Raw genomic sequence first — 19983 nt, forward strand, 5'->3', positions numbered from 1 at the left:
AGTTAGCTAGTGTCCTTCCTGATAAAAGAAAAGAATAAATTGTGAAATGAGTTTGGAGCTCAGGAGATGACTCAATGCCAAGAATGTGGCCAGAGGCCAGGGTAAAGATGACCTAATTCAGGAGTGGGCAAGAGGTATGGTGAATTAAAGATAATGACAATCGAATATTGAAAAATATCTGTATTTACAAAGTAATTGGAAATGACTGAGAAAGAATATATACTGTTGAAAACCACCAGAATTTGTTGTTAAAAATAAAGATAGCAAGGTAATGATAAAGTCAACCTGATCTTGGCCAAGACAGGGACTCAAGTCAAGGTGGAGAGATGGTTCCAGGAGCCAAAACTGCACAGAATGTCAAGTGTCCTGGAGGTGAGCAGGTGGTAGAGCCAAACCTGGAGAGATGTCTTTCAAAGACAGGATTCATGGGGAAGGAATGAATGAGCAAGTGGTGGGAGTGAATATTACCTGGGATCAGGGGTTACACTGAAAAGGAGTGTTTAACCGTCAATTGACCCTAAGGCAGGGGTAGAGGGGAAGGAGCAGCCTCCCATGCAGTTGAGGAGAGACCTGGGGAAGGATGAGGCCAGTAAGGTGGGCAGAGGGCACATTCGAGCCAAAGGCTGAGGATGGGATGGCATCTGCTCACAGCAGACTGGCTCACAGTGGAAGGGCTGGCGCAGTGCAGGCTACTCCAGGTGTGGGGTGGGGATGGCACCGGCAGCAGGAGGGATCAAACTGAGTGACCAGGGAGTGGAAGAGAGGGCAGGGTTCCTCCAAGGTTTGCACCAAGAACAATGATGTGGAGCCAAGACGAAAGAGATCGAGGATGAAGTGACACAATATTGAAGCAAAGTGGGCTGGACTTGCCATTGGACTGTGACCGCCTGGCCACCAGGGTCCACATACAAACAGCTCAGGCTTCTCACAGAGAGCTGGGCTTACTCAGACACTTGAGACTGCTCCAAATGGTATCCCAGATGCTCAGCACCTCACCAGAAGTAAAGCCTTCCGAACCTTTGGGTGCAAGGTTGGATTTCCCACCCATTGGCATCCTGTACTTCTCTAACATATCTCACGGCGAGAGGCCATTTACTTCACTCTTATTCTCCTCAGTCTGAGTCCTCCATGGGCTCTAAAGAAGCTTGTTCACCCATGAACCCCTTGAGATGTGTACAAGTCCAGGCCCAGGGCAGGCGCTCGATGTCAATTGTTACAATACACAAGGCCTGCCCACGGGAGGCTTGCAATCTCCTTTCCCCCTGAGCTTCTCAGTCCTGGGGACTTCACACTGTCAGAGGGCCACAGATAGGACGTACCCAGCTGGGAAAACCCCACTGCAGTGAGCTGTCAGTTATCTGACAAGCAATTCCAGTACCCCTAGAGGTGAATGAGACATGACTGCCTGAGAGCAAAACTCCAAATTCTGTAGTCACTAAATCTCCGTTCCTCCCTCCCTCTTCCAACATGCCTCTATTTTTTTTTTTTTTTTTTTGAGACAGAGTCTCACTTTTGTTGCCCTGGCTAGAGTGAGTGCCGTGGCGTCAGCCTAGCTCACAGCAACCTCAAACTCCTGGGCTCAAGCAATCCTCCTGCCTCAGCCTCCCAAGTAGCTGGGACTACAGGCATGCACCACCATGCTCGGCTAATTTTTTGTATATATATATTTTTAGTTGGTCAATTAATTTCTTTCTATTTTTAGTAGAGACGGGGTCTCGCTCAGGATGGTTTCGAACTCCCAACCTCGAGCAATCCGCCCGCCTCGGCCTCCCAGAGAGCTAGGATTACAGGCGTGAGCCACCGCGCCCGGCAACAACATGCCTCTATTATCACAGCTTCGGGAGCTTCTCTCCCTTGCCCTGCTGGGCATCTCTGCTACTGGGCACGCCTGGTCTTCACCCGCGTTGTCCCCGCAGCTGCACTCTCCTGTAGCAGACATGGGTCTTGCTGAGTCCAGACTAAGAGCCAAAAATGATCACAAGGGACCTCAGAGATCAACTCTTCCAAACTCTGCATTTTGCAAATAAAGAACAGAGCCCCTAGGAGGAAATGACTTGCCCAAGACCACACAGCCAATGTCAGCCCCACCTGGCCATGCCTCATCCCTGCCATCCCACGCCCACCCTACCTGCCGAGTCCTTTGATGCCGGCAGAGCCCCTGGCCAGGCACTGCAGTCGGAGTTTTTCAATGGGGTCGGTGGCCGTGGTGAGCTTTTTCTTGGCCTGAATTGCCATCTCTCGGTCGTGGCGTGCTGTCCCCGACATCTGAGGGGGAATTCACAGCACGTTAGCAGAGCTCAGGCCTCGCCACCTGCCTCTGGCTGAACAGGCAGCAGCAGCCTCACTGAGAAGGAAATTTACAGCCTGCTCTGTTTTCAAACCTCCCAGGAACAGCCTCAAACCTCCCAGAACTTCCAATTTCTAACTATGCCAACTGTGTGCCTGGCGTATTTATTGCTCACTTATCTAGTCCTGAGGACATCTGGTTTCCCCAGCCTGGACAATAGTCTTAAATATGCCACCATTTCCCAACGTGCTTTAATCCTTCTAAAGCCCTCTTCCCTCCGTAAAAAAAGTTGCTCAATTCCTCTATAGTCTCTTTTTAGAACGAACTTTATATGCCATATTCTTTTATTTAGAATTGTCCATATTTTCTTGACCCCACGTTTACCATTCTCCTCTTTGGTCTAAACGTCGATTTGTGTTGCTTCTGTCTTGATTGAGATTCTCAACATTTGGGCCTTAATGATGCTTACCAGTAATTAGTATCGTCTCCTCGAACAACAGACAAGGTTCTCAGGACAAAAAAAAAAAATAGTAAAAAGACATTATCTCTCTCCTGACAAATATATACAAGATCTCTTTTTCCTACAGTTTGGCTTTTGTGTCTTAACTATTAAGAAATAAGGAAGAGGATGGGTGCAGTGAAGTACTGACTCCTGAGTGGTCCCCAAGGAATGTACAAACTTGAGTTCTCAGAACTCTTAAAACAGTGAGCAGAGCACTGGGCTGGCAGCCTGGAGACCCAGGTTCTAGCCCTGACTCTTCAATGCCTCACCTCCCACCTCCCCACTCCCTAATCCAGTGACATCAGAGTGGGTCTCGGGGCCTTTGTCTCCTCCTCTGCTAAATGGGACAATTGACTTAGATGGTCTTTGAACTACATCCCATCTCCAAAAAGCACCATTGCTCATGAGTCCACAGACCCAGTAAATGAAGGATTCCAGATGTCACTTTAATGTGAACTATGATTGAGAAGGCCAAGGAGCCAGAGAGCGTGAAGTAGGTGCAAAGAACAGTGTTTAAGGTACAAAAAATGATGTTAGAATAGTTCTACCCTTGGTTCAAAGGCTCCCTCCCTGGCCAAACTGTGGCACTTCCTAACCCTAACCCTAACCCTAACCCTAACCCTAACCCTAACCCTAACCCTAACCCTAACCCTGAGTGCTCCAATGGGATGAAATTAGTTTCATCAAAGATGGAAACCCTTGGATCTGTGCATCTCTTGTGCTAAGGCTGTTGCTCCCCGAATGCAAGCTGAAGGGTCTCCTTTGCAAAGGACTCATTTACCTTTTGGGGAAGGGAATCTAAAGCCAAAACTGAGGCCAGAATAGATAATCCAGGGATGCGTACACTTAACTTGGCCCACTTCCTGCAGCCAACACACAGAATCCCTCCTTCTTGCCCTTCATCCCGATTCCCACCATATGGGCGAAGAGAGTAGTAATTCCTCTCAGTTCTCTTGAACCTGGGCCCAAGAAGGAGGCCTTTGCCTACCTGAGTCCCAGCCACGTTTCTTCTCGTGAGGAAACAATTGTTTTTTCTAAAGCTACCCAGAGTCTTCCTCTGCCCCCGAATTCCAGATGGTGGCGCACGCCGAGAGACCTCCGTCTCCAGTCATATCAGGCACGTATAAACAGTGTGTTCCGATTCTCATCCAGCAAGGACATCTGCAGCCCAGATTGTTTGCCTTCCTGGCAGCATTAGTTTTCTTAAAACTGGCATTTGCCTATTACTAGTTTGTCACCTGGCCTCAAGCTGGCAATTCCCAGAGCTCATCCCCAGCTTCCAGCCCTAACTCTACACCCACGACACCCCTCAATCATAGCCAGGTCCTGCGTGCAAGAGCACAACTCACTCATCTAGCCATCTCCTGCTCCTTTACTCGTCCTTGCCTAAGCCATCTCTTGCCCTGACCATATTCTGCTAGTGGCAGCAGTCCTGGCCACCCCCCAAAGCCTTCAGTCCCACTATGGAAGCAGAAACTGGCATCAACAGCGTGCCCTCCTCATTCTCTAGATCAGGGGTCCTCAAACTTTTTAAACAAGGGGCCAGTTCACTGTCCCTCAGACCATTGGAGGGCCGGACTATAGTTTAAAAAAAAACTATGAACAAATTCCTATGCACACTGCATATATCTTATTTTGAAGTAAAAAAACAAATGGTAAAAAAAGCAAAAACACCCACATGTGGCCCACGGGCCATAGTTTGAGGACGCCTGCTCTAGACCCACCCAGGGTCATGCTCCATCTTGGGACCACTGTTGTCTTTCCTGTCCCTTCACATTGCTTTGTGATACTTGTCCATTTGCTGTCTCTGGCCACCCACCTCCCATGCTCATTTCCCACTACTTCTCCCCTGCCTTGTCCACTCTGCCCTATTTGCTCTTGTTTTTCCACACCACCCATGACAGCAAGTGAGGAATGAAGAGAAACATAGACCAAAACCAGTAGTGGGAGGAAAGTGAGCTCTGGCTCCCAGATCTGAGACAAATTCCTAGTGAGGCCTTCTTTGCAAACCTTCAGAATATTAAGGCATCCAATGTGCCCCCACTCACTGGTGAACATGTACCTAGTCCTGGCAAAGACCCTGTGAGCTGAACTGAAAACAGGAACGCAAACAAATACATATATATCCATGTTCATAGCAGCATTATTTACAACAGCTAAAAGGTAGAAACAACCCAAATGTCCATTCGTGGATAAATGGATAAACAAATTGTGGTTTATCCATGAATTGAAATATTATTCAGCCATAAAAAGGAATGAAGTATTCACATACACTATATTGTGGATGAGCCTTAACCATGTTATGCTAAGTGCAAGAAGTCAGACACAAAATGTCACACATTGTTGGAAGTCAGACACAAAATGTCACACAATGTCCAGAATAGCTAAATTCATAGGGACAGAAAGCAAATTAGTAGTTACTTGGGGCTGAGTGGGGGTAGGCAACAAGGAGAAACTGCTTAGTGGGTATGGAGTTTGCTTTTGGGGTGATGAAAATATTTTGGAACTTGATAAGAATAATAGTTAGCCAATATTATGAATGTACTGTATATATTTTAAAATGGCTAATTTTATGTTATTTGATCTTCAACTCAATTATAAAAAAAAGACATGAGTAGATGTTAATTAGCAAGATTTAGACATTCCACAATTATACATACTTCAAAACATCATGTTATACAAGGTAAATACGTATAATTTTATCTGTCAATTTAAAAAATAAATTAAAAAGTGTGCCAGGCACATGGTCATCTTGGCAAAAGGGTTGGCTAGTGTAAAAATGAAAAGCCCATAAGCTAGTTATAACTATTATTTGTATTTCACAGATAAAGAAATTGAAGTGCAGAAGAATCAGGTAACTTGCACAGGTCACAGGGCCATGGGGCTCACAATAATCTACATGCTGTTCAGACCGCAAGACCCTGAAGATCTCCCAGTGCAATTTCTTCATTTTGCAGACTTGGAAACTAAGGCTTGGGTTGATAAAGTGACTTGCCCAACAGTCCTGGCCAGCTCCAAACACAGGGCTTCTGGTTCCCAAGCAGGGCTCTTTCTACACCCCCAGAACTGTGAATAACATGTCAGATTGTCAGAGCACAATTTGATGGAGCTCTCTCATTAGGAAAACAGGACTGCTGGACGCGGTGGCTCACGCCAATAATCCTAGCACTCTGGAGGCCGAGGTGAGCGGTGAGCGGATAGCTCAAGGTCAGGAGTTCAAAACCAGCCTGAGCAAGAGCGAGACCCTGTCTCTACTATAAATAGAAAGAAATTAATTGGCCAACTAATATATATATAAAAAAAATTAGCCAGGCATGGTGGCACATGCCTGTAGTCCCAGCTACTCAGGAGGCTGAGGCAGGAGGATCGTTTGAGCCCAGGAGATTGAGGTTGCTGTGAGCTAGGCTAACACCACAGCACTCACTCTAGCCTGGGCAACAAAGCGAGACTCTGTCTCAAAAAAAAAAAAAAAAAAGAAAGAAAGAAAGGAAAGAAAACAGGACAAAGTCCAGGAAGAGGGAGACAGAGTCCCACATTCCAAGCTGTCTTTCCTCCTGAGGCTGACCCTACCTAGTTACCTCTAGAGTCTAACTGGATAAATAGAGAGGGGAAAATAATTAAATCTCTCCTGCAAGCCTACCATGAAACTTGAGATGCCCATATTAACCATCCTTCTTAGTCGTTTCAATATGTAGTGGCCCAGTCATCAGCCAATATCTAATATTCATCGTGTATTATTTTCAAGGCACTATGCCAGGACAAGGGGTGGGGGTGGGGGTGTTACTCGGAGGACCAAGCCTTTGAATAGCTTAGAATCTTAATAAGTTTGAATTCTGACCACTTGGATTTAAGCAGAACAGAAAACACAAAATTTACCAAGACCTGGGTCTTTTGAGCAAGGCAGGGTGGGGAAGGGTCTCGGTGAAGAAGGGCGATGCTGAGAGCTTCTGAAGCACCAGGGCAGAAGCCTGTCCCCAAGTGTACATCACCGGATCACAGCACTGCACAAAGTGACTCCAGAAGACCCTCTTTTTTTTTTTTTTTTTTTTTTTTTGTATTTCAGCATATCATGGGGGTACAAATGTTAAGATTACGTATATTGCCTTTGCTCCTCCTCCCCCCTCCAGTCAGAGCTTCAAGCGTGTCCACCCCCTCCTGCCCCCTCCCACCTGCCCGACACCTGATAAATGTTACCCCTGTGTGTCCACTTAGGTGTTGATCCGTTAATACCAATTTGCTGGTGAGTACATGTGGTGCTGGTTTTTCCATTCTTGGGATACTTCACTTAGTAGAATGGGTTCCAGCTCTATCCAGGAAAATACAAGAGGTGCTATATCACCATTGTTTCTTAAAGCTGAATAATAAAGTACTCCATGGTATACATATACCACATTTTATTAATCCGCTCATGAATTGAGGGGCACTTGGGTTGTTTCCACAGCTTTGCAATTGTGAATTGTGCTGCTATAAACATTCGAGTGCAGGTGTCTTTTTCATAAAGTGACTTTTAACTTTTGGGTAGATGCCCAGTAGCAATCCCACTACTGGGCGTCTACAGAAGACCCTCTGTTAAGCATCCAGGAGCCCGCGTGGTGACAAGAGCCCGCATTCCGCCAGGCAGGTGCGGGCTGAGAAGGTGCTGCGCTCCCGTCGCGGGGCCGCAGCGCCACCACGTGGAGGCACGGCGGCGGCACATTCCCCGCGGGCGCGGGGCCGTGCCTTCCTCAGCAGGGTGGGCTTAGTGAGAGCGCGGACTGCGCTTGCAGCCGGGGGACAGGGGTGGGGGCGCAATCTCACCGCTGAGCGCGGCTTGGCCGGCTTGCGAGTGGGGCTTCCTGGAGACTCCCGTGGAGTCTGCGCTTTAATCCTAACGGAAGGTGGAAGTTATCTAGGCTGGGGCCGTCGGGGCGAAGAAGGAAGAGTACTGTGCATTTTAGACCAAGATGTGCCGGTGCTTAGGCCAAAGTGAAAGAAATTAGTATAATTAGAAAAACACAAGTATTTTAGTATGGTTGGAGAAGAGGAGGATGAGGGCAGAGGGAGATGAAGAGTTGGGAAGATGGGGAGGGAGTAGGAAAGGGGAAATTTGGGGAAAAATGAAACCGAACAGGTAAGTAAGCACTGGGTCCCAAAGAGCCTGGGGCGCCGCGGTGGGGTTTGGATTTTCAGGCTTCTGGAACGGGAATGAGAGCTTGCATGCTAAAGTGTAGAGAGTGGACAGGAAGGTGGGACAGGCTCCCGCTTGCGGCTCCCCAGCCCCAATCCCTGTGGCTGGTGGGAGGGCACATTCGCAGAGGCCTGGAGATTTGGAGGCATAGCCTGGGGTGGAGGCGCCAGCAGCAAGGCCAAAGGAGATGTCTTTTGTAGCAATGGTCCCAGTGAAGGTTGCCTGCTGCACAACGGCCCGCCGCTGCCAAACTCTCTGTCTGCCTGGATTTTGAAAATCCTTGTAGACTAGATGTGGAAAGCCGAAAATGCATGGAGATCTGTCTCTTCGTGGTTCTCGGTAGGGTTCTGGGACAGATTTCAGCTGACCCTTAGGAGAAGAGGGAAATAAATGCGCATGCCTAACTCCAGCCTGCACTTTAGCACTTTATTTTGTTGTCTTTGGTGTCCCCTGCTGGCAGTAAGCTGAATTGCATCCCCCATCTCCTCTCCTGCTAAGAGTCTACTTCCAACCTGCAGAGAAGTGGATCTTACTGCTGGGAAGGCTGCCCTCATTGGTCCAGACACTATAAAGCACTAAGAGCTTCCACATACTCTTTCTTGCAAAATCTGAAGGAAACTTCTCATCCCACCCTCTAAAAACACTTTTCCTCCTTTGGTTTCTCTGACACTTCACTCCTGGTTTTCCTTTCAGGAAAGGAATGGTTGCTTGAAAGAGCCAAGGGAACTGATGCAGGTTTAGTCAGCCCAGATGAAATTTGGAGGAGAGTTATCCCTTGTTAACGTGGAGAGGGAGGGACAGAGTTAGGTTAACATGAAGGCACAGCAGGTGTCGTGGAAGTGCAGAGGGGAGGTGTGCTGAGGATGGAAGCAGGCTCCTGCCTGGCAGGGTTGTGCACAGCAATGGATGGACCAGGTTTGGCCTGGACAGACTTTCTTTGCACCCCACTGCTTGGAATGCTGAGATAGGGACAGCACGCAATGTGAGGAAGCTGTCCCACTGAGGAGGTCACAGAAGTCCAGCCCTATGAGATAGTGACGATCTGCAGAGCAGTCCAGTTTTTCCAAATGCCCATCCTGCTTCTTGTTGCCGTCAAGCCCATTTTCCTCACAGCCAGACTATGTAATGATTTTTGCCTTAAGAACATTTTTAGACATTTCTGTGATTATTAAATACCTGTGCCATTACATTAGCCATTTTCAATAGGAAGGAATCTGGGGTTGCTACAATAGCGCCATGTGATTTTAAAGCATTCTACTGTGTAGAAAGAAGAAAGGAGAAAGGCAATAGAAAGAGCAGAAAGCTGGTGATTAAATTTGTAGGGCTTCAAAAGCTAGTTCCAAAGAAGTGTAAACTACTTGCCTTCTCTTAAGTTCTCAACCAAGTCAAAGCGTTCCCCATCTCTGCCAGATCAGGCTTGGTCCTGAGCATCAAGACCTGTCTCCCAGGGGAATGGGGAACAGGGTGTGGGTTTCACTATCTCTCTCTCTACTTGGAAACTGAATCTAAGATTGAAATTTTGATTTAGATTCAGTACCATCTACACTGACTCCAGCCTGTTCAATAAACTAGTTATTACTACCAAATAAATGGCAAAAACATGTAGCTCTTCAAAAAGTTTCCCCTTAGAAAGTATCCCTCTGGAATAAATATTGCATTTCAGATGTCTTCGTATTTCATTTTATTCACTGGACCAGGATTGGGAAGTAAGGCGAAGGTGTAATGTTCAAGGAGGCACTCAGTCTCAGGATGGTGCAAATGTCACCCTACACTTGCCCAGGCCTGAGAGTGTCTCCTTAAATATGGTACCCTAGGCACCTACCTTGTCTTGCCCTAGTCTTTGTTCTGCATTCAACATGTGTTTATTCAATACCTACTATGTCCCACACAATAGCAATGGATGAAACAGTCAAGGTTCTGATCCTTGGAAGTTTACGTTCTTGCAGGCAGTTTTAACTTTGTAGAATTTGAATTACAGCTGACTTTCCAGACAGCCCCAACTGGCTAATTCAAATGTCATTCTACTCCCCTTTTCCTCTGCTGCATTCCACTTCCAGCTATGTGGACATGGGTACCAGTTCTGGTCACATAGGGCCAAATAAAATTGCTAAGGGCTCTGGGGTAGCTTTCTCAACTTTTTTTGCCTTCTTCATGCCTTAAATGAGAATGTGATACCTGGAGCTGTGGCAGCCCCTATGCAAGCATGAGGAAAGGACCAAGGAAATAATAGCCATCCCAACTTTAAGCCCTATTGTCACTGAGCTGCTGAATCAATGTCAGCAACTTCCTGACGCCATACTCCTATCATGTGAGAAATACAATCCCTTTGTATTATTTATTCAATCTATTGTGGGTTAAGTCTTCTATTACTTGCAGACAAAAGTATTCTTAAGTGATACAATTGGCAAAAGTTTATTCCTGCAGGATTTGGGTTGACCCTAGATATTGATTTTACCTGGGTGAAATAACTAGCAATACAGAGTGAAGAGAGACTCAGCTCCCCTGAGAATGAGGAAGAGAGAGAAAGTCACTCTATTATAACCTCTACTCTACATAAAATTTTGTTGTCAATTAGCAGTTTCTCCAGCAATTTTGATTACGAAAGAGTGGGGGAAAAAACTGCTTAGCACGACAGTCAAGAAATCACATAACTAACACAATGTGCTGAAAAGCCAAGTTTAATAAAACACAGAGGCCCCAAGATAATAGGGCCCTTGTCATAATACGCATCCTCTGGGGATGTCAGAAGGCACGAGTTCTCTCACCAGCACCCTCCTTGCTGTCTCCTGCATCTCACTCCCCTGTCTCTTGTGCTTTGAGTCTCTAGGGCTTTTACCAGGAAATTATTTGCAATCTATTCTGAGTCAGGTCAGCCTGCCAGATGCAAGCTCTTAAAGAAACAAAGCAAGAAGAAATCTAAACTACACAAAATAAGCAAAGATTGATGGATTTGTGTATAAAATGCAAAATGAATAAATAAATAAAATCAAGAGAAAATAAAAATAAAACTTTTGTTTTTAAACTTCTTGATTTTAATGACTATGCTCTTAAAACCAACTAGGTAACTTCTAAATATTCCATTTTTCAGATGCCATGAAGCCTTGACCTCAGTGACTTCAAGCCCACAGCAAGAATAAGGCCCTCATACATCTTCTATTATCCTTTTAGATTCAGATAAAGGCACAACTCTGGCTAATATGTGCACTTGTACAGTCATAAGTCACAAAAATCTATTTTGCAGTTACTTAGAATGAATGCTTCTTTTGAGGTCATTGTCTACATGAATGAAAAAAATGAAAAGGTCACTAAAGAGCTAGAAAACATAAGAAAAGATAAAATAGAATTTAAAAAAATGAAAGAATCATTTACAGAATTTCAAAATACAGCAGAAATCTTCAACAACAAGCCAAACAAAAGCAGAAGAAAGAATCTCAAAGCTTGAGGACAAGGCTCTTGAACTAACCTAGTCAGTCAAACATGCAGAAAAGAGGGCAAAGAACAATGAACACTCAGAGAAATACAGGACTATGCAAAGTGAACTAATATATGAAATACAGGTATCCCTGAAGGAGAAGAAGAAAAAGCATGGAAAATCTATTCAAGAGAATTATGCAGGAGAACTTCCCTGGTATCACCAGAGATTCAGATATCCAGATGCAAGATGATCATCGAACACCAAGAAGATTCATAGCAAATAAGATATCTCCAAGACACATAGTCATCAACCTGGCCAAAGTCACAATGAAGGAGAAAATTCTATAAGCAGCAAGAAAAAGGCAACAACTAACCTATAAAGGAAAACCCATCAGGCTAACAACAGATTTCTTAGTGGAGATCTTATAAGCAAGTAGGGATTGGGGGCCCATCTTCAATCTTCTTAAATAGAACAACTACTGGCTACGAATTTTGCATTCTGCAAAACCGTTTCTTAATTGATGGAGAAATTATGTCTTTTCCAGACAAGCAAACACTAAGGGAATTTATCACCACTAGACCTGCTTTACAGTAAATACTCAAAATTGCATTATATTAATACATGGAACAGCACAATAGATACAACAAGTATAAAAACACTCAAAAGTTAAAGCTCACAACTCTAATAAAACAATACCACAAAAAGGAAAACAAAACAATAAGATATCCCAACATAATGTACAAAACAGCATCTCACATATCAATACTAACACTCAGGAACAGTCTGAATGACCCACTAAAAAGACTGGCTGAATGGATAAAAGGAAACAACCCAAAGGCTAGTCACTGTGGCTCATGCTTATAATCCTAGCACTCTGGGAGGGTGAGGCAGGAGGATCACCTGAGCTCAGGAGTTCAAGACCAGCCTGAGCAAGAGCAAGACTCCATCACTACTAAAAATAGAAAAATTAGCCAGGCACCATGGTACTCACCTGTATTCCCAGCTACTCAGGAGGCTAAGGCAGGAGGACTACTTGATCCCAGGAGTTTGAGGTTGCAGTGATGATGCCACTGCACCCTACCCATGGTAACAGAGAAAGACTCTGTCTCAAAACAAAAAAAAAAAAGAAAGAAAGAAAGAAAAGAAAAAGAAAGAAGCCACACAACCCAAGTATCTGCTGTTTCCAGGAAACACTTCTAATTCACAAGTACTCACACAGACTCAAGGTGAAGGGATGGAAAAAAATATTTCATGCAAATAGAAACCAAAAGAGAACAGGTATAGTTATTCTCATATCATATAAAATTGATATGAGATTGGTACTTTAAATCAACAATGGTAAAAAAAAATAAAAGACAAAGATTGTTATTATATAATAGTAAAGGGAATAAATCAACAAGAAGACATAACAATCCTAAATATGTATACTCCTAACACAGGAGCTCCCAGATTCATAAAGTGAATCCTACTAGACCATAAAGCAAAGAGATAAACGGTAGCGGTGTAACTGCTTGGGGACTTCAACACCCCACTGACAGAGCTGGACAGATCATTGAAGCAGAAAATCAATAAAGAAACACTGACCTTAAATGGGACTCTAGAACAAATGGACCTAACAGACATTTACAGAACATTCTACCCCAAAATTACTGAATATAAATTCTTCTCATCAGCACATGGGACATTCTCCAAGACTGACCATATCTTAGGCCACAAAACATATCTCAGAAAATTTTTTTAAAAAATAGAAATCATATCATGTGTCTTCTCAGATCACAGTGCAATCAATTCCAAGAGAAACACTCAAAATAATTTTCTATTTAATATTTATTTTATAGCCATTTAGGAATTCAGCTAATTATTTGCATCTTAAGTGCTCTTAACTGATACTCTCAGAAAACCAAGGAGTGTTAATAGACAAAAATCCAATGTCTTACTGCCAACATTAGTGTAGGTTGGCCTATCAGCTATGAAGTGTGTCTAGCTATTCATGATTGAAACAGGTCATTGTCTCTCACAATAATAGAATTCACTTTCCTTTCATGAAAAAGAAGTCTGGAGGTGGTTCAGGTAGTCATCAATATTTCAAGACACTACTATCTTTCTATCCTACCATGCTTTTTACCCTCAAAGTTGCCTAAAGGTACATAATCACCATAGCATCTCTAGCCACTATATCCACACTCTAAACAGAAGAAAAGAAAAAGAGCCAAAGATAAGAAGCATGCACTTCCCAAGCAAATCAGCCCCTTTTTAAGTGGTTCTCAGAAGACTAACCCAGCTCCTTCTACTTAAATTTCACTGGCCACTCCTACAAAGCAGTCTGGGAAGCCTAATTTAAGGCTAGATAGTTTTCCACCCTCCCCCTTCCCCAGGTTCTTTTTATAAAGAAAAAGAGTCTATTGAGCAGGCAACTAAGAGTTTCTGCCTCCATTAGCAGAAGAAATAGAGCCATTCCAAAAGTAAGAGTGTGAGCATATTCAGATCAGCTTATTCCACAAAACCATCTGGAACCTGAAGGTTTGTAGACATACGGAGCAAGCATATCAACCTGGTGAGAAGACTAAGATAAGCCCTAAGAGAAGAAGTTAGCACATTGGTGATTTCTTGCTTCTCAACCTGTGTTCGCTCAAAGCTCACCTTTCCATAAACAGTTATGAAGGATACACCGTGTTCAGGCAAACATAACCTAAAATTATCTAGACCTGGGGACATCAAACTACACCCCCTGGGCCAAATTTAGCCCTCTATGTGGTTTTGTAAGTAAAGTTTTATTGGAAAACAGCCACACACAAATGTGTACGTATTGTCTACAGCTGCTTTCAACTACAACTGCAAAGTTGAATAGTTGTTCCAGAGACCTTCTGGCCCACAAATCCTAAAACAGTTACTATCTAGCCCTATGTAGAAGCAGGTTGCTGGCCTCTGGGACTATATTTAAAGATAATAGCAACAGCAGTAGAAAACATTTACTGAGCACTTATTCTGTACCATAGTTCCCTGCTAAAGGAGTGGCCTGTCTTTTGAAAATTATTCACAATCGGTTTGTTCAGACGAGAAAATTTGTCTGGTACAAAGTAAGTCTTAATAATAACTCTTGCATTTACAGGCATAGCTATATCCATTTTATAAAATAAGGAAACTGAGGTACAAAAAGATTTAGGGGTTGTCCCAGTTCATAAGTAGGTAGCAAAATGAAGATTCTGATCAGGGTGTTTTGCACCTGCCCTTTCCCAGCAATAGTTTGGAAATTACTTGCAACATTCCAGAACACATTTATTTTTAAACAAGGAATCCCTGCAGTTGCCAAAGGGAATTTATATTAAAAAAAAAAACCGGGACAAGCTTATTAACAATATTTAATCCAAATCACACTGGGTAAGAACAACTGATGTTGGTTACTGGAGAGTTTTGATTTCTCCTCCCTCTGTGTGAAGATCTCCTGTTGGGGTCAGAAGGGCAACTGCAGAGATGAGAAATACAAAGAAGAGCTTCTAAAGAAAGTAAAAACATCTTTCATCTACCTCTCACCCAAGGACTGTCCTGCTCTCTCAAACTACACTTCTTAGTTCACAGTATTTGGAAAATTTTAATTGACTTCAGGTTATAAGAATAGTTTTTAAATCTTTTTATATCTTCTTATAGCCTGAAGATGTAAAAAGATTTAAAAACTATTCTTAGATTGGAGGGAAAACAAGATGCTGCATGGCAATGGAATTATGGCTAGATATGAGAGAGAATCTGCTCCAAATAGTATCATGAACAGAGCAAATTTTCGTGGGCATTAGGAGTGCCAACTAACTGGTGGCCATTTCCACAGTTTAGTACCATATGATGTCATCTTTTCTCAAAGGCCAACTTGTTTCTGGAATATAGAAAACTGCTCTTAAGAACCTTAATATTTTTTCTTTATACAAAGCTGTCTGATATCAGAATAAAGATCAAAACTTTCCTAGGAAAATTCTTATTTAATTCATAAACTAGAGAGAGTAAAGCAACAGCTGAAGCCAAGAGTTATTGCACAGACCAAACATTCCCACTCCCTGTTCCCAAGCACCACACCACCACCACAAGTTACTGGAAGAGGCTGGCCCTCTTGGGACCAACAGAACCTTCCTTGCAGAGATGTCCAGACTTGCCTCGATTCCTTATTCTGTTATAAATCTCTTCCTCTTGAGCAGCCTCTGAATCACTGACTATCTTCCCTGCTGAGCTGGATGTTGGTTTCCCCAGTTCCCCCTTGCTCTGTTCCCCATCCACATCTGTGCTAGGAGAGGCTGACCTCTCTACATGAACTGCATTAACCAGACTTCCTTGCTCCCTGGCCTCTGGGTGGATCCCACCACTGAGAGGCATCAGCAAGAGAGAGCAGGAGGAGACAGAGGCCAGAGTATTTATTTCCCCAGCTTCCTCTCTACCAAGCCAGTTTGTCAACAACTGCAATCCTCCACCAAAGGCAGCCCTCCCTACTGCAACGCTCTTGCTGAGACCTGGTAATGGCTCCTTCTCTTGCCCGCTAAGGCCTACAGGTAGCACCTTCCTTTCTGTCCCTCCTCACTGTGGCATCCCTGGGTGTCTATAGATAGACTATATATATATATATATATATATATATACCTTGGCCTATCCACACCTTTGTGAATTATCCTTCATTAACTCTTTTCTGTTACTACTTTTGAATATGCCATCCATTTCCTGCCAAGACACTGATTGGTACAGTGTCTTTGTCCTTCCTGGTACCTGATCTTTCATGAGGAACTCCACTCTTCCTGCAGTCTTCTCAGATGAAAGCACTTCTTACACCACACTCTAAATACTAAGGAACCTTGTAGTTTTTAAGATGCACCCTGTCACCTCCCCATCATGATCCATTTTCCTATCCTTCTGGGGTTTTTTTGTTTGTTTGTTTGTTTTTTGTTTTTTGTTTTTTTTTGAGACAGAGTCTCACTCTGTTGCCCTGGCTAGAGTGAGTGCCATGGCGTCAGCCTAGCTCACAGCAACCTCAAACTCCTGGGCTCAAGCAATCCTCCTCCCTCAGCCTCCAGAGTAGCTGGGACTACAGGCATGTGCCACCATGCCCGGCTAATTTTTTCTATATGTATTACTTGGCCAATTAATTTCTTCCTATTTATAGTAGAGACGGGGTCTCGCTCTTGCTCAGGCTGGTTTCGAACTCCTGACCTCGAGCAATCCTCCCGCCTCAGCCTCCCAGAGTGCTAGGATTACAGGTGTGAGCCACTGCGCCCGGCCTGGTTTTTTTTTTTATTTCAGAATATTATAGGGGTACAAACTTTTCAAAGAAAATTAAATATTTAGGAACATATTTAATGAAGGAGGTGAGAGACCTATATAGGGAGAACTATGAAACACTGAGAAAAGAAATTGTAGAAGATATAAACAGATGGAAAACCCTACCATGCTCATGGATTGGCAGAATCAATACTGTTAAAATGTCCATACTACCTAAAGTGATCTACAGAATTAATACAATCCCTATAGAAATACCATCATCATTCTTTACAGATCTAGAAAAAAAAATAATTCTATGCTTCATGTGGAACCAGAGAACACCTTGTATAGCCAAAGCAATCTTAAGCAAAAAGAACAAATTGGAAGGCAGCAGTCTAGAAGCCAGACTTCAGGCTTTCCTACAAGGCTATAGCAACCAAAGCAGCATGGTCCTATATTTCTCTAAAGCACAGCCCAGCTGGACAGACTGCCTATGCCTGTCTTAGGCTCTGTCATTTTATAATCACTGAGATTGAATCTAGCCTCAGAGAAGTCCTTTTCATTCCATGTGCCCCCATCAATTCAGGCAAACTCAGAGCTTATACAGACAATTCATCCAACAGGCAGCCATGAAGTTCCCAGAGATCCATGATTTGTGCCAACTTTAACTGCTCACTGTCTTAGTATTCCCTTCCAAGACCATATTTTATATTTTGTCACCAGCCAAAGCTGTTCTCCTCTGAAAGTTCAATATTCAACATTAACTTTCTATGCACCGTTCAGTTCCATTATTCCAACTTGCTTGTGACTTAAAGGGACTTCTAGTCCCTTGACCCTGTGTTTTTCACTCCACCCATTACCTGCCCCATTCTCTCTTCTGGATCCATTTCCTTCACCATCCATTCTACACACTTCGTGCATCATTCTGACCACTCCTTGCCAGCACCCTCTTTCTCACCCCTCACTTGTCAGTCTCCCACCCAAACAAATGCCTAACTTGCCTCAATTTGCCCGTGCTCACTCTCCTTATAGGCAGGCTATGAAACGCAACTGAGAAAACCCTCATGCCAGCATGAAGGGTGCCACTGCATTTATTCTTTAACCACAGCGGGCCTTTGAAAACACTCAACTATACTTTAATATGATGTTGGTCAGATTCTTTTTCCAATATTCTCAGAGGCTAATTCAAACCTTTGCCATTCTTCTCTATGTCTTGTCTTAAAAGTCACAGAAAAAGTAGAGCTACCAGATATGAACAAACTCACACCACCCTCCTCCAAATCTATAGACATGTAACTTTGAGACCATCCTGACTTCATCCTTCCTCCCACTGTGGGAGTGCTGAACTTCCTCCAGTCTAACAATACCCTTTCCACCTGCAGCCCCTTTGGGATTCTGTCATCAGTTATGCCTTTTTCCTGCTCTCCATTAGCTTGTCTGTTTAGTTCATGAATCCACTGTGGTCCCTCAAACCTGGACTCCTTCCAGCTATTACCCTTCAAAGTCAAACTACTTGAGTCTCCAGTTTCTCTGCTTTCTCATGCCTCATTCACATGTCTGTCCACTGCACTACAGTGAACATACTCTCAGTAAGTCATTGAGAGCCTAATTGTCAACTCGACAGTCTTTAGTCCCTAGTTAACTCAACTCCCTGATTAATCTAATCAATTATCTGACATAACTTTGATCAAGCCATGTCAGTACACTGTAATAAGCATGCAGATTCTTATTCCAATTTTAAGTTGTCAGTTCATCAGGGTATGGCAGATATAACACAAGCTTTCAATATCAGACAAAGAAGTGTCTGCATAAGAGCTCAATCTTTTCATTGTTTTGTGACTTGGAGATTTTGGACCTCCCTGAAGTTCAATTTTATCAGTGAACATCAGGATGATTATAGCAACTCACCCAAACACTTGACATTCAAGTACTTAGTACATAGTGATTGCTCAATAATGTTTATTTCCTTCCCCTTTACTGGATGAAATTTATTTTTGTACATTTTTATCTGGGCATTTCTTCACAAATATTACAAAAGTCTCTCCCACTACCAAGCTATTTCCTCCATGAATTGACAGCCCAGTGATGGCTTCTCTAGTCCAGGACCTCTCAACAACTTTTAGGTTTTCTTTTTAGAGAGTAACATCTACTGTCTTCTTTTCTTGGCTAAAACATGCAAAAGTGATGAGATCAATAGAAGAGATAAAAAATTGATTTACCTTGAATCTTGACCTGTTGCCACCAGTTGCTTGGAAATGAAACTATGGACGCTTTCTCTTGCACCTGGGAAAACCAGTCCCTCCCTTGCCCCATGCCTCCTCCCTCTTACCTGTCTTCCTCAGACATCTGGTCCACCCTCTTAGTGCTAATTGGATAGCTTGGGATCACTGCTGCAGGCACACAGCTGAATTGGCTCAGCTCACTGTCAATCCTTACTCTGGCCCTGCCTTTTCTCAAGTTTACACTCTTGTTGCCTAGGAAATCCCAGTGTCTATGAAAGCCCAAGCTGTTTGCACAGGGAGAGAAGCCAAAGGTGTTTGCACAGGGAGAGAAGCCAAAGGGAAGTTTAGCAGGCAATTGTTTGCCATTGTTTGCTCTGAGGAGCAGGTAGATATAATTATAGATGATTCAAATCTTTCCCCTCTCTGTCTCTCTGTCTCTGTCTCTCTGTCTCTGTCTCTGTCTCTCTCTCTCTCTCTCTCTCTCTCTCTCTCTCTCTCTCACACACACACACACACACACACACACACAGATGTATGTGCACAATTCTGCTTGTGACATGATCCTGGCTGTGTGCACCATCCTTGCAGCATGGGAACTCACAGAACTGGATAGATGCCAGGCACCCAGCTCTGCAGAATCCCAGGCAAATTTTTCTGTGGATCCGGCAAGGAGTTGAGCCCTTTATTATTTCTGCAGGGAGCATATGTAGCTGTATCTTCTTGTTTGAATTGTTTCAAGATATGTTTTACAACACCAAAATTAAGCAATCAGAACAATGGCTCTTCCAGGGCAACCCTATGTCTCGAACATTTTCTTCTCAAAGGGTTAACTCACCAGATATCATTTAAGTATCTGAAACTGTTAAGGAGGAACTGAAATCTCCATCTGAGATTACAAAAGCAAATATAAGTGCACAAGCATTGGAATGTGAAATGTTTTCTGAAACCCATCTACTAGAGAGACAGTTTGCTGTAGTAATTTAAGAAAGGCAATAAAAAGTAAAACACAAATGAAGCAAACTGACAATAAACAGGGAAGGGGAGCTATGGACAACATGACAGAGCCACCATACAAGCCCTCAATGGTCTGCCTTCAGGTTTTACCTAAGAAAGTAAAACCAAACAATAACTATTGTGTGTTTAAGCCAAGCTTTTGCTTGT

General features: G+C 43.5%; 1 protein-coding gene across 1 annotated transcript in view; it reads right to left on the minus strand.

Annotated features, from left to right (window-relative positions):
• The window catches only part of CAPSL (calcyphosine like), a 29278-nt gene extending 10374 nt beyond the window's left edge, over window positions 1–18904 (minus strand). The window contains exons 1-2 of the mRNA XM_020290063.2: window positions 18820–18904; window positions 2129–2265 (exon numbers count right to left, since the gene is read on the minus strand). Coding sequence (XP_020145652.1) covers window positions 2129–2265 — 137 coding nt within the window. The 5' untranslated portion in view covers window positions 18820–18904. The remainder of the gene's footprint in view (window positions 1–2128; window positions 2266–18819) is intronic.
• Between the last annotated feature and the right edge of the window lie 1079 nt (window positions 18905–19983).

Source organism: Microcebus murinus, chromosome 11 (assembly GCF_040939455.1).
Source record: "Microcebus murinus isolate Inina chromosome 11, M.murinus_Inina_mat1.0, whole genome shotgun sequence".
In the NCBI taxonomy this organism is placed as follows: domain Eukaryota; kingdom Metazoa; phylum Chordata; class Mammalia; order Primates; family Cheirogaleidae; genus Microcebus; species Microcebus murinus.